The sequence below is a fragment of the Dermacentor andersoni genome, chromosome 10 (assembly GCF_023375885.2).
Source record: "Dermacentor andersoni chromosome 10, qqDerAnde1_hic_scaffold, whole genome shotgun sequence".
NCBI lineage: Eukaryota > Metazoa > Arthropoda > Arachnida > Ixodida > Ixodidae > Dermacentor > Dermacentor andersoni.
The window spans coordinates 93,024,144-93,042,353 of NC_092823.1; the positions used below are offsets into that span (position 1 = coordinate 93,024,144).

The following is an 18,210-nucleotide window of genomic DNA, read 5'->3' on the forward strand; positions in this document are numbered from 1 at the left end:
AGGGTGTAAACTGTTCTTAGAGTGCAAGCTAAATAGTGGCTCCCCTTTTCCGCCACTATATTCAGGGCCTACCTGGGCATACAGAATGCCCGAACTGTACGGAATATCTTCCATAGAGCAATGCCTACAGCATTAGCCTCACATTCAGCACGAGCTGCAGTCAGCGCTCTCCACCATTTCCTCCAACCGCCAGCCACGAATGAACTGGCTCGCTCCACCACTAAATATGACATTCTCCTGCGGGTGCTCATCGAGCACGTTAGTGACGGGTCGGGTGAGGACTGGTAGCTGACCGACTAGAGATGAGTGGCGAACGTTGGGATAAAAATAGAAGTATGTTTGCTCTCTCTCTATTTCTGTCTCAACACAATTCCCGCAGCCACCAGTGCGCGTAAATTCTGAGCAGAGTAGAGCGTAACGAACGCTCCGCTAAAACTGTCTATCTATGTGCGGCACCGGCAACGCCGCTGCTGGCATGCATTCCTCAAAGCGCCGGCGTTGTGACGCGCTTCCGGTTTCCGCCGGGGCGATGTTTCTGTGCCGAAGCAGAAGTGGTCTTGCTCGCCGAGCCACACCATTGCTTGCCTCCGCGTATTGCTGAGACACCGTGTGAAGAGCTCAAACGCAAAAGTAAACTTCCCTATCACTTTCAATGCTCCTCCTATGGGCAAAGCGGCCAGCTTTTATTATTCACTATCGTTGACTACCAAGCGCGCAGATTACGAATTTGGAGGAACAGCAGGCGATTATCGGTAGTAGTCAAAGCAAGCTCATCACTTTATTTGGGACACAGAACGAGTGCATCGTTAAAGTTGGGAAAGTGCATGTCTCTCGATTTTCATTTTAAGTATATATTATTTATTAAATATGTTTCCCCTATTTTTTGTTCTGAGATTCCCGTAAATTTTTCTTTAATATTTTATCCCTATAGGCGCTCATATTTATTTTCCTATGTTTTAAATTGGCAGTCATATAATTAACAAAGGCTCCTAAACTCACTTCTTGGGTAATTTTCCATTGTGCATAAGCGGCAGGGCTTAGAAACCAGAATAGTATCTCTTAACCTCCTAATTACTGGCCGATACATCTAGCCAGTACGCGCACCTCTCATATAGCGAGAGTTTCCCGGCATCCTCCGTTAGCGTCGGCCAGCCGGCCAAGCCGCATTCAGCACTCGACAGCGCAGTGGCCGGACAAAAACATCAATAAATGGTTCATCATAACGCATGTATTTAAAAAGAAAAGAAAACTTTAGGGGTTTCAATTAAGCCTTCCTGATATGATAAAGGACGCCCGATACATATCCAAGTTCGTTAATGGGCATGGAAATGATTCCCGTTTAATTAGGCATGTTTCGACAACCGCAATCTAAGATGAAGAAAACAACTTTCGAACGCGCGAGCGTACGCACTGCGCGCCTGCGCGAGCAGAAGAAGAAACGAAGATAGCGGACGACGGGGCACGCCTTGCCTCCACGCTCACTAACCAGGTCGACCACGACAGCTAGAACGCCTCAGCCGAATGTCCGCTGCCCCGAACCCCGCGGTAGTGCTGCTCATCGGCTTCGTTTACTGCGGGAGCAGGATCCTGGTGGACCAACTCGCCCTGCTGGCCTACCCGTGGTGCGATCACCCGACCAAGTGCTACGACTACGCCGAGGAGCTGGCCGCCAGCATGGACCACAGCGTGGACCCATGCGACAACCTGTACGAGCACGTGTGCGCGCACTGGTCGCGGCGGTATCCCGCGTTTCCAGGTCAGTTCCACTTCCTGAAGATCAGAGCGACGGTCTTCGTGCTGCAGCAACTCGAGCGAGCCGCCCCTCAGCACCCGTCGCTGGCCGTCAGGAGGGCCGTGACCGGGTACCAGGCCTGCCGCGGGGCCTTCGATAATCAGCGAGAAGATGCCCAGGTGAGAAAGTCCTGACAAGAAAGGAAGGAGGGGGAAAACATGGCAGTTCTGCCCGAAGGGTACGTGAAGCGCATGACAGCGATGGCATGGTTCTGCGTCACGCCTGTACACCTCCAATGGTGTTCTAACTGTACGAGGGTGCGGCTGCACGCTGACCTGACATAAGCGGATGCGGCAACACATATCGCATTCTACGATCATAGAGTTTCTTACTATAATGACTAGAGAGAACTGTGGCGCAGCAGTCATTGTACCACCATGGGAATGATGGGAAGTACATGGATTTGTCTGATCTTTGTGCTTGTGGATTCAGGCGTTTTTGTGACTTTGTATATCACGCTATAGAAATCTTATTGTCGTAAGTTTCAGCGCAATCTATACTCTTCGAAGTGCGGAAGACGCCGCCAACACGCACAATTGATATTAATTGCAACGATTGAGCTTGTCCAGGTGACCAAATCGAAACGCCCCAAGCGTCTCGAGGCACTGGCATGTCCGGGATAAATTCATAGGGGCGTCCCACTCGCTTGTCGTTACGTGCGTCCGTGGCTTAATGGTTTCAATATCAGGCTTGTGCTCTAGAGTTCCGGTGTTCGAATCCGGCCGTTGGACAAATTTAATGGTGTTCATTTAATTGTTTATTACGCAGTGTATTGTTCAAGATGACTAGCTTACAAAAGCCATTTAAAGCCAAAAATACGAAATTTAGGCGAATCCATGTACTTCCCGTAATTGCCATGCTGGTACAACCGCTCCCATTGCAGCTCTCGTAGGCACTAACGCCAGAGTTCCCTCTATTAATTATTGTATTAAACTCTATGCCTACGATCACATCGCACAGGCTACACTGCGCTGCGCACAAAGATAGATGTTAGCGAAATTACACGACTTTCAGAATGTGAGCACTTGTGCACTTCCTAAGTAAGAGAAGGTTTAGGATAGAGCCATGCGCTGTGAAGGAAGTGTGTTAGGCCATAGTCCTTGCGCCTCAGCTTTCCGAAATTTCGAGAGATATTTTAGTCAGGAACATTTACGTTGTTTCAGCAACTTTGGCGTTTGAACAGCGGGGTGTATACCTGCCATATAGGAGAAGTACGCATATAGCATACACATACATTCCTGCGACCTTTTTTTGAAGAATATCGTGCGAACGTCAGCGGCCTTGAAGCGGCAAGGGGCGGCGGGTTCGTGAGAGGCGATTTGCGGTTCAAATGTCATCTGCTGCGCTGTTCACTGCAGGAGTGCCCCTCGCCGCTGCGAGGCCACTCAGACGCCGCGAGATATTATGAAAAAATTGCAAGGGTGCATATAAACACATATGAAACATCGTGGCGACGTCGACAACTGTAATTCGCCTATATTGTCGATAGAACTGCTATCGCAAAGAACACATTCCCACAAGTGTGCAATGACTCACTCCCGCATAAGAAACCGTGAAGCTGCACATGTATTTACGGCCGTCCTCGAGCCTTTCGGAAGCATCTATGGGTTCTGGTATGTTGTGCCCGAAATCGTTTGCCCTGCATACGCTTCACCATATTCGATACAGTTAATTCGCTATGCCCAAGTATCTTCAAACTCTTCAGTATACAGAGTGTCAACTATCATGCACCTAGATTTTAAAACATGCGAACGCCGCGTAGCTGGAGAGAACCAACGTATTGTTGCTTGCCGTTGCGTGGAGATACTCTGATTATTCTTTCTTTCCATTTCGCCTAATTAGATCATTATTAATCAACTTCCCGAATTTTATAATTAGATGAAAAGTATCGACGGAAAAATTGTGGAGTAACATCAAAAACTCCCGATACAGCGTTCTTTTGCTCGATGCGTGCTACATAAAGGTGCTTTTCCGAGCGTGAAAGAAGTCCGCGAATACACGCAACCCTGTAAAATAGTTTACACCCTTAAGAGTGAAAGGGGGAGTAAATGCGCCTATAACTCACACCCGTAGGGTGTGATTTATATAACGTAAACCCTAAGGGTGCGAGTTACAGACAAATTTACACCTTTCTTTCAGTTTTAGGGGCGTAAATTATTTTGCAGTGAAAGTGCGTCCAGACGCGCGGTAGTGTTGTGTGCATTACGCCTCTGAGAAATTTGACGTCCATCCGAGCTTGTTTTGCTCTTTGCGCCGTCGGCCGTGTTTGGTACCGTGTTTCGGTCACGCCGACGCCGAAGGATTTTCGCGTAATGGGGCATATAATGCTTTCGCATTAAAACACGGGACACTCCTGGTCCTTTGTTTTCAGTCTTCGCGTCACGTCTTGTCGCGCTGTTTCGTGAACAAATTTAAACGCAACATGCCTTTATTTATATTGTCCCTAGAACGCATGTTTCATTTCCTCAGCTACACAGTTGTTGGGTGACCAGAAAATTATCTTTGCTGGTCAAGCCAGCAAAGATATTTACCGTATCTTCAGGACTATTGCTAGCAGGGACCAACTACAGCTGAAAATAAGCTTTACCGCAGAAGCTATTTTGGTCAAGGTCTACCGCAGACTTTCATTGCACATATATGCAAGCGAAATTACGCCATCGCGTCACAGGGCAGCATTTCGCTCGCTTCAGGCCGACAGCGTAGCCGTTTCTAACCCGCTTGCCGTCTTCGCGGAAAGTTAATTATGTTGCCGACTTACGCTACACTTTAACTCTCCTCGGCAGCAAAGTTCGGCCGTTCTCGCTACTGTTTTCATGAGATTGGTTATGGAATTTCAGGGATATTAAAGCCGAGCCGATGATCACACACACACACACGCAGCTTACCACGTCACTGCCAAGAAACGGTAGCGGCATCTGTCACTACTAAACACGGAGAAACTCACCACGCGGGGACAGATGGCGCCACCAATATGTTGCAGAGAAATCGTCAACTTTTGAGTCTTGCCGCTGGCAAACGACGCGCACTTTGATTGGCGTCGCTTCACGCAGCGTACGCTAGCGTATATGATTATCTCGCTCGTGCGACAACGCTTGTAAGCGCCAAATCAGTTTTATGAATAGCTTAGGACTCCTTGACGCATTCCACGTGTATTAGCTTCTCCTGGTCAAATGTCACTGTATGATTCATTGATGTGTGTGACAACCACGCATGCCGCTGAATCGACTGCAAAGATTACAGCGGAGCTCGCAACTTCTGCGGTGGCCGTATTGAAAAATAAAGTAGACCTTTTCTTTCTTAATATTGTCAGCAATTAGTATAATACCCCAGTCATATGAGCATGCCAAAGGTCCTTTGAAGTTAAGGAGCATTGAGCTTTCAAAGGCACATTAGTTCAAGGGATATGTGTCGGTGCTACACGGTCTCCAGGTAGTCTCCGTTGAAGCTTTTAACAGAAACCGCAACGTATCCTTAGCGCTGCCACCGCCTCGAAAGTAATAATAAAATATGGTCCAAATGCCTCTTATAATAAATTTGTCTCATCTTTTTCATCAATATTTATTTTTCCTAATACATAGAAACATCAAAACAATATGCACGCGTAGTAAAGGCATTACTTTACCAAATACAGATGTATTTGTTGTAATAATGGCCACTATCTGTACCGCGTCGTACACCGCATGTTGGCGTCGATTATTCGTTGTTGCTCTTGCTTCAGCTGCTTTGTTTCATTCCTTGTGGCTAAGCAGCGGTAGGCGCGCGTAAACGCGGTAAAATAAAGGACTGCAAAACGAAAGTGATGAGGGAAGAAGACGCGCAAAAAAAAGCCGAGGAGACTCGGACGCCTAGCAGCCGCTTACCGAAGAACCAAATCGCACATGGCACCCGTGTTGTGTCGATGTTGCTGCTGACGACAGGCCGTGCCGGGACTGCTGTACCGGCGCTTTCATGATGGAGATTGCGGGTGTCATGAAAGTGTTTAGTACTTTAGTAATAGTATTCAGTACTTATAAGCTTGTTCTGAAGAAGTAAAAATTGAGCATTCATATTTTTAGAGATTATTTTTTCTGCTGTCGGACGCCCTCTAGGCTCGAGAGTATTCCCTTGAGGTTTCAAAGGACGAACGCGCACTCCTTTGACTCAAAGCTTCCAGTGGGGCTCCTTTGCTGTGCCTGTGTGACAGTGCGCATTCTCCCTTGAAGTAAAGAATCTTTGGTTCAAAGGAATTTGAAAGTGCCCGTGTGAGTGGGCTATAAGTCAGACTATGTCGGTTTCGGCAATCAGCCGTCTCTTTCGCTATATGATTTGCTACGGTAAACGTTGTAGGCGAGGCCGGGCCTTACTTTCTTTTTCTGCGCTTGATTTCCGCAATATATATAAAGACTATATAGTCCGCACCGCGCGAAATTTCAAACATGTGCAGTCCATACACTATTATCCAAAGAATACGGTTTCAAACTCCCTATACTACTTTTGTTTCTCCTTCTCTGCCGCGCTGACTCAGTGGGTACGCTGCCGCACTACCGACCAAGAGGTCTCGGGTTTGATTAACAGCCGCCGTTGCTACATTTCGATGGGGGCGGATTGCAAAAACCGCTCTTGTAGCCTGCTTTTGGTGCACGCCTAAAAAACGCCAGGTTGGTTACAAATTAGTCCGGGACACTCTACTGCTGTGTCCCTCATGGTTCACGGTAGGTCTTCTGTACGTAAAACAGCGCAATTTTCCTTTTTACACACAGGTCCTCTTCGACGTATTCGATCAGTTCAACGTCACGTGGCCGGCCTCGACGCTTCCGGAGAACTTCGACGTGATGGAGTACCTGCTGGGCCTGTCACTGGACTACGGCCTGGAGACGCCGCTTCTACTCCGCTTGAGTCCATACTTGCCGACGGACAGGCGCTACGGCTTTTCTCTGGACTTCGTCTTGGGCAGAGATGGGACCGCGTACGAACCGGCGCAGGTAGCCGCCTGCATGCCGTCGGTGGCGCCGTCCGTTGGGCACAATTCTGCATTGCAGTTCGGCGAGATCATTCACGCCGTGCACTCGGACCTGGTGGTCCTCCTGGATGCCGTCTCCAGGGATCGGACGCGAGTCCTCGCCACCATCGAAAACCTGGCCAACGACGTCGCACAGCAAGTGGCGCCCGACACCCTGCTGAACGCCATCAACAAGCACCTGCCGAAGAACACGCCGGTTCAAAAGGACGAGAAAGTGCTTGTCTACAACAAAACGGGCTTCGCGCTGAGCGAGATGCTGAGAACCGCCAATCGATCGCGCTACGCGCATCTCGTGCTGTTCAGCGGCTGGAACATTGTCGCGAGAAACAATGCCGGGATGTCGTCGTCGCTGTTGACCTGCATGTCCGGGAAGGCGTCTGAGGACGCTCGCGTCTTGGCTGCGGGGATATGCCTCCATTTCGTGAATGAGGTGCGATGATGCGATTGATTTCTATTGCACGTACCAAAGCCACGCGCGGTAATAGAGACATATTTATTTTAAGTCATGCCTGGCCTTGGAAAGCGTTCGTAAAGCCTCTTCTCTGAAGTCTACTGTGTGTCATATGTGTCTTAAATGCTGCCTATTTCAGTACACAAAATTAACGAGCTGGTTTACACAAGCCGCCGCAACTTATGAGTTTAGCATACTGCATGAACAAATTGATCTTCGTATGCAGAAGGCAGAGCTTGAGTCATAAACTTCTCTGTTTACGTTCTTCTTTATTTTATATGCGCTCGAGAAAATTGATGCCCCTCATCCATCCCAACTAGAACTTTTTTATTGTAACACACAGGACAACTGAAGCGTCAGTCTGAAATGCTACACAGACATAGAAACAGCACAAAACATGTGCAATTGACAATTGAACTTTTGCAATGCATAACGATTCAGTATGCAAGCTATAAGTTCGCAGATAAGGTCCTGCGTTCATTCATTTTCAAATATTAGAACTTTGAAAGTGGTGTTGACGCTTTTGGTGTGCGATCCGCTCGCTTAGTATTCTTAGTCATGTGATGTACCCTGAACCTTATATATAACATTCTGCAATATTCTTGTCAAATGGCTCACGCTCTCGCATTCAAGCCCAGCTTTTACAGCAGAATTTCTTGCTGGCCTAGTTGGTGCAAATTATTGAACAGGAAGCTTACGAAGCATGAAGACGAGCACGCAAGAGAAGTGGTCAGAACGAGCACTGGACTTATAACTATACGTTTGCAAGCCCAGTGCTCGTCCTTTCCACGTGTTCTCCTGTGTACGCATTTGTCTCGCTGGTTTCCCCTATAAAACAGTCTCTGCGCCGAAACATACACGGTAGAAGTCCAACAGAGTATGTCGTCGTGGAAGCACACCGCACACGCATAGGAACACAACCCGAGACCGCTGCAAGCCAGCGGTCTCGGGTTGACCTTATGACCCGTTCTTCATTATCATTTCACCTTCGATAACAATGAGTTTAAGCTGACTGGGATGCCGCTTCAGAAAGATGCATTCTTCCAACAAATGCCTGAGTCCCTATGCTCGATATATTGTCCCGGCTAGCATAATATTGGGGGAAACGACAACCTTCAAGCCACTATCCACACAAAAAGTAGCTCTCGCGTTGCTGCCCATGGCAATGCTTCACAGTAAAAAAAAAAAAAAACGGAATAAAAAATGCTTGAGTTTAGCCAGTTCAGTTAGCGTACGCTGCCCTCTTCCTCTATAGCACAACAAAGTAGTGTTGCATTGCAAGTGCTGCAGCAACCAACTTGTCCGTTTAGGTTGGCGTACGTGACAACACATACAATAGGGAAAAATTTGGCTAGTTGGTGAGCCTTTACATTTTCGCTTCAGCGCTTTAAAGGCAAGGTGACAGCGGAGGGAGATTCGTACACAGGCGCCAGCTTGCAACGAAACTTTATTCGTGCTAAACAGATATCTTTTAAACAGATCATTTATCAATCTGACGTTCTGGAACTGTGAGTGTAGGGCCCTCGTGCGCGACACACGCCGCCAATACTTTTTCTCACAAGTAACTTGCAGCACTGCCGAGGGAGGTGCACTCAGGGAGGAGCTGCACATCGTGCAGCGGTTTATAGTGCTCGGCGTAACTAGCTCACTGTTGGCTAGATTAGAGGTTCATTTTAGATTGGTATATGATACGTCACAGCGATACGTGGCACGTTCGGCCCTTTGAGCATGCTCTTCGTATCACGACTCCAAGTAAATGCTCGCCCCCTAGCGGCCGCGCCGAGAACCAGCCGATCTAGGTTCAGCCTGGTTCGGCCTCAGGTTCTCACATCACAGCGTGTGCTGCAACGTTGCCTCATAGTTCACACAAATCGCCGCAATGCCGCCACGCACAAGCCCCCAAAAAAAAGACGGAAGTTGAAAAACTTTTTGTACCATTATAGCGTTTCATTGCGGTGGAAACCAATATATAATTAAGTCGTTTCCCGAAAGAAGCAGACGACGCGCATAGGAAACCGGCTTGGTCAAGAAACTTCCGTATCGTGAAAAGGCGACTGCTACCATACCGGTTTCTTCGCAACACTTCACTCGGAACGACTTCTTTCTTCCCGGCGCGTAGACCAGTGCTTTCTATTAATTTAGTTTAAATATCTTGCTGGCGTTTCAAATCGCGGAGTACACTTCGGTTAATTATGCAGGCGCGCTTTAATAAATTATAGTGATGTACGCTTAAGGCCCATTTGGTTTTGTTTGTTTCTTGTTTTCTGGCCCAGCATTAGTGCTACTAATGCTTTAAACAGCAGAATTAATCTCGCTAACGTACCTTTCTCTGCAAGCACAGTAACTACCTGGCAAGGTGTGAACTCCATCGTGACATGTTATGCCGCGAGACGTCCCATCGTTTTCATAGCGTGCTTCATTCAGTTTAGCGTTGGAAGCAGAAGATGCCGTTCTAGATCCTTCAACGCGGTTAGTTTGGAGCGTTCGACCTGCGCACAAGAATGCTAGGCTGCTTTCCAACACTGTGCACACAGCTAAATTACGTTACAACTAGCTCAACTCGTTTCCAAGTCATGCATTTCCACTAATGCAAGTTATTTTTTCCCAATAGAAAGCTCTCACTAAACTTTGGAGACCTTTAGGAAGAAACTCCATCTTCGTCCGATTGGTTGTTAGTCACTTCTCCCGTTTCCCCATGGTTCTAGAGTGCCTACGGGATGCAGGAGTCTGCGGTGCTCCCAAGCGTGGGCCCTGTCACAAACACTATACGTATGCGAGCCCGAGCAAGCGCCCCTCACAGGACGCCAACCACCTTATGACACGGATCAGTTAACTATAAAAAGAAAGGTGCACCCGGGTACACAAACGAAGCTTTCATTTGTTTGTCTTTTTATCTAAAATCACACTGACCAGGTTACTTCATAGTGTTTAGTAGAGGTGTGCGCATATTCGAAACTTTCGAAAAACGAATCGAATAGTGCCGGTTCGGTTGTCGAATCGAATAGTGCGTATTCGTAAATGCGAATATTTTCCGAACCTTTCAGAACGTCAACTGTGCCAAAGAGAAATTGGAGCAAAAGTACGGTAAATTTTCTCCCACGTCAGCATAGCATAGACAAAAACATATGAACTTGCGTATAGAGCAGGCTACGTGACTGAGGTTGTCGTACTTTCCAGGCTGCGCAGCGATAATTCGCACTCTCTGAAGAGCTGCGTGCGTGCGAATAAATTACTGGTTTACTCCTAATGGTCCATTTGTGCTTTTAATAAAGGACGCCTCATGGCGTCCTATGTAACGACAGAAACTTGCTAACCTTATGAATACTCGGATGTGGACATCGTTTCATATTTATAGTGATAACGGTTATTCATTATTCAAAACCTATTCGAAAGGTATTCGACATTCGATTCGATTCGTTTCTGGCACTATACAATTTGTACTCGATTCGGTCGCAAAAACCAAATCAAATCAAATCATATTTTATTCTCCAGCAAGTATCTGGATGGTCACCTGGGCTAAAAGCTGTACGAAGAGCTTGACGAAGGCCCAGGAAACCATTACATGGCAGCAGCAGACAGAACGAAATAACAATAGCAATACAGTAGTTGTCATCAAATCAAGTACAGCAATCAAGTACAGCAATCAATTCCCACACGCCCTAGATTTTAGCCTGTTTCTATCAGTGCAGAATATCTATATATCTTCTGAAAGAAGGACAGACATTACTGCCTATATAAAAGCGCGATAGCGTTAAGGAGCCCGTGTCGCGGAAAATCCGGCGTCGGTGTGCCGCGTGGGCGTGCGGCACCGGACGTTGCCTCGGCGAAAAGAATTTCGAACCATATTTTGAACCACGCATACCCAACCACTTCTTTACCGCCAATGTTGCTCATACCTTTGTCTTTCATTCTTTACAAAGTTATTCCTCGGACTTCGGAGAATCACCGCCCACAAACAAATGTAATGGGGTGGGGGGGGGGGGGAAACACCGACAGCCCTTGTTCTTTATGTTAGCTCTTCTCGGACTGAAGTATTAAAAGTGCGAAACTAACAGGAGATTCACCCACGCAAGTGCCGCATTTCCACCAGAAAGCTCGCCTTTGTGCATAGCGTTCGCAGCCAGCGTTTACCGGTAAACGTTACAGTTGCCGGGAAGCATCAAAAGCAGTAAGGGGCCTCTGAACGCTATCGCGTTCCACTCTTAAATGCGAAGCTTAAGCGGCCTCCAAATTTTTGTGAGGCGCTATATGTGATATACCACAAGACGAGTTGCAGTGCTGAGTTGCCTGTGCAGGTCGCCAAATAACCTATATACCTGTGCCGGTGGAGCAGCGCTGCGAACAAGTGACTGCACCTTTCGAACCGGCGGCCGAGGACTCCGTATTTCAATGGGGGCGAAATGCCAAAACACCCGTGTACTTAGATTTAGGTGCACGTTAAAGAACCCCAGGTGGTCGAAACTTCTGTAGTGCTCCTTCACTACGGCGTGCCTCATGATCAAAGTGGTTTTGGCACGTAAAACCCCATAATTATTTTTTTTTTCGCAGCGGCTCGCAACGCACAAACACTTTTTCCTTCCGGTTCGCAATAAAGGCTCTTTGCCTTTAAAAAAAACATCTGATGCGGCTCGCTGGGCAGGCCGAACGCTTGGCACGCACAGCCAACTACTGCCACGGGTTTGTCGCTGAAATTCTTGGGACCAATCTAAATAACGTGATGGGCAGCAGGGACCCTTTAGGCTTGACGAAATACCTCGATTCTACGCGACAAACGAAAATGTGAGCGCCCCACCAAACGAAAGAGCCGCCGAGAGCCTGGATGTCGTGGCCGTCGCTGTTTATTTGCACAGTGTTGCCAACGAAAGTAGCGGATTCACGAGTTGCCAATACCGCGAATTACTGTCGCGGTTACTACGAGTAACTGTAATACCCCACCCTAACCATGAACCTAAACGTGATTACGTGGCGACATGACAGCGCCCACAAAGCCCACACCACCCGCTTCGAACTGAATTGGCACACGTTAGTGCATGACTCTTCGCCCGGACAGTAAGAGAATAATGCTAAATTCCGTCATCGCTTAGTCTCATCTCACGCTGACCACAAGCTGTGGGCATGTTTTGTCGGTTTCATTGAAATCGGCTATTTGTTTTGACGCTGCTAGGGCGACAAAGGTGGCGCTCAGCCGTAAAAGTGGTTTTATTTCCGGTTAGCACAGGACGCCACAGCGTTAAATAGTGACGATGCGTTGCAGACGCGGAACGCTACAAAGGCATAATTGTTGACTGCATCATCCCCACATTCACGCCAGTGCAGCTTACGGTTACAACGCCAAACATTTATTGTGTCAATCCATCAACAATTACACATGTATCGGCCTGAGCAGACACATGAGCAGACGACGCCAGCGCCAGCGCAGCTTACGGTTACAACGCTAAACATTTATTGTGTCAATCCATCAACAATTACACATGTACCGGCCTGAGCAGACACATGAGCAGACGACGCGACGCGGATGAACACATCTTGAGGCAGGCACGTACCCAAGGGGGGCCACGGAGGGGCCCGCCCCCTCCCCCCCCCCCCCGAAATTAATTTGTATATCCCCCCCCCCATCCACCCACGCCACCAATATGGAAATCACTCCTCACCACTCCTCACACACAGTACTAAAGCTCCGACAAATCAATCTACTCGGCGGTCAACATTTTGCTGCCTTCTACAGCGAAAGCAGTGTATGACTAACTTCCGTAGTTTTTTTCGACGTCCGTTAACAGAAAAAATCCTAATGTAGGCCGATCCTTGTGATAGCGCAAAAAGGGTCCAAGATCAATGGCACATACGCCTGTGGACTCTGGAACCTATAACGCGCGCTTCAGAATCTTCGGGATGGGCCCACGTTTGGGGAGCGCTTAACGCCTGCTTCACCTCCGCCGCGGGTTGACCCAGTATTGCAATATCTTCGGGATCGACCTACGTATGGGGAGTTCTTAATGCTTGCTTCACCTCCGCCGAGAGTCGGCCCGGTGCTGCACTATCTTCAGGAACGGCCCACATGTGGGGGTTGCTCAACGCCTGCTTCACCTCCGCTGCGGGTCGGCCCGATATTACACTATCTTCAGGCCGACCCGCAACGGAGGTGAAACACTTTGCTTTTCGTTTGAGCGCTTTGACTGTCGTCAGCTTTCGCTGCCATTCCATCTTCACAGAGTCAAATGGTTGTCAAGTTTTTTACTCCTTTCGGATGGCGGTGGTTATCGGCATCTCCTGGGGTGTGGAGGCCAGTTTTCTCATCGATTCGGTGCCCACGTGATTGACTCAAGATGAATTCAGTTGCCACCATCTATTTCAGCAGGCAGGGCGTAGTTTATTGTTGTAATTATAATATTTTATTTTATTCATAATGCCCAACACAATTTTTATGTCACCCTCTATTCAACAATCACGCGCATCGCTGTTGCTTCGTTAGTTCAACTTTCTTTGTTTAGACTGATCCAGGGGCCAAGAAAGAAACTCGGCTCATAGTGAGCTGGTGTGTATGCTCTTGGAACGAGTTGCGGCCGAAGAAAACGCCAGTTGCGTTTAACGTTTCCTTTAGCTTCATTATTTCCTCGAGTAATGGCTCTCCACGACGCTGGCAGATCCTCGGGACCATATATCCGCGATATGGGTCAGATAAGGTGGAAAATAGTATACTGCGAAACAGCGTCCATCATCAGACCCTGCAATAAAAGTTCAACCCATAAGCAATATGACTGTCACCCTTACCTCGTCTGGTTTTCCCTAATTGTACAGCACTATTCGTGCAAAATTGGTAACTGGAAACAAGAGTCGCAAGGAGATGAGAAATTAAGCGATCTACTTACTAAGGGAGAAAGCCAAGGTAACAGCCAAACTGGGAAGAAAAGCAAAAATTGTTTGTGGGAATATTTAGGGATCAACATCTTTTTATTTGAAAAGCAAGAGAAAACGCTGCCGGAAGTGGAGAACAATTCCGTGTGTTTTGAATGACTCTTCTACAGTTATCAATCGAGCCGCCTGACGCAGCCACTTCTCTGCTATGCTAATGGGGGTGGTTTTCTAACCTTCCGTGGTGGGCGCAGTACGTCTAGAACCGGAAGGTCCTGCGCTCTACGCAGTTGTACGGGATCGGTGAACAGGCACCGTTACGCAACTTCCCAAATTACAACACGAGTCGGTTTCGGCATTTGGTAGAGCGGTAAAGGAGGGATCCAAAAGAACTGTGGTTGTTCCGCAGATATACATTTCGCTATAATTCTTCCAGAGATCATTCAAAGAACGCTACTGGAAATCATTATTTTGCACTTTTTCTGGTTAATTTGTTCTTGGCAAGGTTCTTCCTGTGCATCTTGCAAGCGCGAGTCCATTTGATGGGGTTCTTTGTTTGCCTAGTAACGAAGAGGTGGATCTCACAGGCGTACCTGCGAGATACACGCCATTTCTATTATCTCTTGCGGGTTTACGCGTCTTTATGGCAAATGGTGGGCATTATTCACATTTGTGCTAGTAAAAGTACCCTCCCCCTAATTTGCATAGAAAGTTACCTTGGGTTGCCCCCCTCCCCCCACCAAAAAAAAATCCTGCGTACGTGTCTGTCATGAGGGTTATTCAGCTAAGGAGCCCTGCATCTTCGACAGTGCTGCAAAGAAATACTGCGGTGGAGTTATAGACAGCACGATGTAATCATGTCGTTAATTTGCAGATGGCCGGCTACGCCCTTGCCCGCTTTTACGTCGACAGCGCGGAACTTTCACGTGCTGTGCTTGACGTCACGGACACGTGGAACGCCGTGCGCGACGCCACGCGGCGAAACTTCCCCACCCTGTCGTGGATGGACAAGTCCACCGCCGCGGGCGCCATGGACCACGTGGATAGCCTCCTATCCATCGTCGCCGTTCCGGCGCACCTGAACACTAGCCAGGCGCTGGACGCCTTCTACGATTACCTGGGGGCCGACCAGTCGCAGCCCTTCTTCCAGTGGTTCATGAAGTCGAGGAATCGGCGGTCGGACAAGTACAAGAGCTTCATCCGCGAGGACCCAAAGGTGGCCGTGCACCGCGAAGACATGCCGTTGAGCTCGGTGGACGTGAACGCTTTTTACCTGCATCTCTACCACATCATGGTCGTCCTTCCCGCCATCATTGCCCCGCCGTTTGCGGCTCCAGGCGTGGCCCCGGCGGTGATCTACGGATCCATCGGCAAGGTCTTGGGTCACGAGCTGTCCCACGCCTTCGACCCGCAGTCCAGCACTCAGACCAGGACCGGTGACTTTGCCACGTGGTGGTCGCTGCCATCGTTTAAGCGATTCGTCGACAGGCTGTTGTGCGTCATTTCTCAGCTGGGCAACTACACCGAAAGCTACGTCCACGGCTTCAACGCGCTGTCGGAGGTGTTCGCGGACACAGCCGGCACCGAGAAGGCTCGCCTGGCGTACGCTTCGCTACCGATTCAGCCGGGTATGCTCGGCTACTCGCAGGAGCAGCTGTTTTTCGTCGCGGGCTGCTTCGAGTTCTGTGCCAAGAATCCCTACTCGTGGGACGTGTCGGACATTTACCCGGCATCCGCCCTGCGTTGCAATTTACCCGTTGCCAACGAGAAGAAATTCGCGGCAGCGTTCAATTGTCCCACCGGAGCAGCACTGAACCCGCAGACGCGCTGCATCTTCCACGGAACGTAGACTGTGGAACCTCATTCAGCAGCTCCGTACTGGTTGCCAACATTTTTCTTTTCTTTTCTGTTGCCAATTTTCAGATGTACTCCCCGTGCCTAGTAGTGAGAAACCAACGTGATTAGACTGTGTTATGATCACACTAGGGACTCGACAATCCTGATTTAATTCGTTAATTACTTCCCTTTGATTTCCGACAGACCCACTCGCGCTATTAAGCATGTGTTCACTTTGCTCGGTAGTCACCGCGTTCTTGTTTGCTTTCATTTCTTGTTCTTACTTTCCTGCAAGTTTTTACTTCTCTGCTCTGTACGGCTGCTGCTATTTAACTTATCTGAACTCGCATATTCTCATTCGAAGCAAGTGTCGCGTGCGAGCTTTTGGCACAACGTTAAGAACTTTTTTGTTCTAGTAACTAAATTGTCTGTCACTACTGGTTTCAGTGATTTGAAAGCACTGAAATCTAAACTGATGTTGTTCAAACGAATATTTTTGTCACTCTGGTATTTAAAAGGACGAAGCAACTGTTCCCGCGGAGCGAAGAAAATTTAGAAAAAGCACGTGGCCCAGAAAGATAATGCCGGTGACATTTTACATGGACAGTATTTCAACTGCCAAGCTTGAAAACTATTCACCATGCTGCTTGCAGTGAGATTAATATTTTCTGAAATACATGGAGTGAGGGGGGTCGCAAGAAACGAGGCTTTATACTGACAGATACAGACAGATGTCCTAGGTACACAAGAGAGAATGGGCACACAGAGCGCCATGCTTGTCCAAAGTGTGGCGTTCTTAGCTCACCTTAAATATTGGTTCCCTTGCCTTTTTTTCATTTACACACTGTGGTAACAGTGCGAATCGTAACTGGTCACGCCCGTTTGCCATGATTGATGGTGCATGGAGGGGCACGTTCATGTACGTCTTTTATGTGTCCCATCTCTTGCTTTCGAGCTAGAAATGCTCTTATTTACCAAAACAACCTCCCGGACTTTACGTTATGCAGCTGTTCCCTTTGCTCTCACTGCCTCCTGGATTGTCATCATATCTGTTCGCCTCCTCCTTCCGCGGTTATTTATGGCGCATGTATGGACAAGCGGTGAAGTGTACTTAAAGGCCGGTCCTTTTTTCGTCGACGCCACGGTCTCGCCCACAGTTCGTCAAGTTTATCATCGTCGATTCGTCAAAAAACGCGCGGCAGCACGGTGCCGAGAACATCTGGCCTCATATACATGTGGATTTTTTTTTTTTGGGGGGGGGGGTCGTCCACGAGAAGGAGAGACGGAGAAGCTGACCGAGAAGCGCTAGGACGAGTGCGTTCTAACCAGCTACACAGCGTTTGGCATGAAGGAACGAAAACCAGGCGTGAGCATTACGTCACGCAACCAGCCTTGCCAAGCCAGCTCTCCGTGAAATCGGTCCCTTCACTTTTTCCCTCGCCGCGTCGGTCCAACACGTGACCCCCGAGATTCGTCGCGTGGGCCGGGAACGTTTGCTTCCAGGTAATCTTTAATCGAGAGGCTGCCTTGCTCGCCTACCCTGCCGTAACTCTGCCTGTGGAGTGGGGGAGTTACGCGCGCTATGACGTGGGGATCACGTGTAGGGCCGATACGTTTGGCTTCAACAGGGCCCCGCAATGCTCTAGGAGATGAGAGTGAAGCCAAAGCCCAATTTACCATTTCCTTTATCCTTTCTATTTCCTTAAAATAAAGCTTGAACAGTAACCAGCCCATGCGAAAGGCAACGCTGATAGTGTCCTCGCGAGCGCACATTCTCCTAAGCTGCGCACGTGACCGTAACCTTTCGAACGGGCCATTGTACTTAAAGCTTTGGTCCAGCTGCTCAAACTTTAACATTCACGCAAGGACGGGTAACATCATCTTCAGAGTCAGCGTGTTATCGACTACGTTATACTATCATTAGACTGCAGCCAGTAAGGGCAATAGTTTGAAAATTCTGCCCCCATCAAGTGGCTGAACCCAACGCCCAAGTGAGAACAGATTTCTGAGTTTTTACGTGCCAAAACCACGATTTCATTATGAGGCATACCGTAGCGGGGGACTCCGGATTAATGCCGACCACATGGGGCTCTTTCATCATCATCATCATCAGCCTGGTTCCGCCCACTGCAGGGCAAAGGCCTCTCCCATACTTCTCCAACTACCCAGTCAGTGGACTAATTGTGGCCATGTTGTCCCTGCAAACTTAATCTCATCCGCCCACCTAACTTTCTGCCGCCCCCTGCTACGTTTCCCTTCCCTTGAAATCCAGTCCGTAACCCT

The 18,210-nt window shown here is 48.5% G+C and overlaps 2 protein-coding genes across 2 annotated transcripts in view; one reads left to right on the forward strand and one right to left on the reverse strand.

Annotated features, from left to right (window-relative positions):
• The first annotated feature begins 713 nt into the window (after nucleotides 1-713).
• LOC126544337 (neprilysin-1-like) lies at nucleotides 714-16,418 on the forward strand. Its single transcript, XM_050191618.2, has 3 exons — nucleotides 714-1,911; nucleotides 6,532-7,221; nucleotides 14,966-16,418. The coding sequence occupies exons 1-3, from the start codon at nucleotides 1,522-1,524 to the stop codon at nucleotides 15,938-15,940; spliced, it is 2,055 nt and encodes a 684-aa protein (XP_050047575.2). The 5' UTR covers nucleotides 714-1,521; the 3' UTR covers nucleotides 15,941-16,418.
• spas (spastin) overlaps nucleotides 1,858-18,210 on the reverse strand; it is a 114,498-nt gene continuing 98,145 nt past the window's right edge. The window contains exon 16 of the mRNA XM_055062533.2: nucleotides 1,858-1,922. Coding sequence (XP_054918508.1) covers nucleotides 1,893-1,922 — 30 coding nt within the window. The 3' untranslated portion in view covers nucleotides 1,858-1,892. The remainder of the gene's footprint in view (nucleotides 1,923-18,210) is intronic.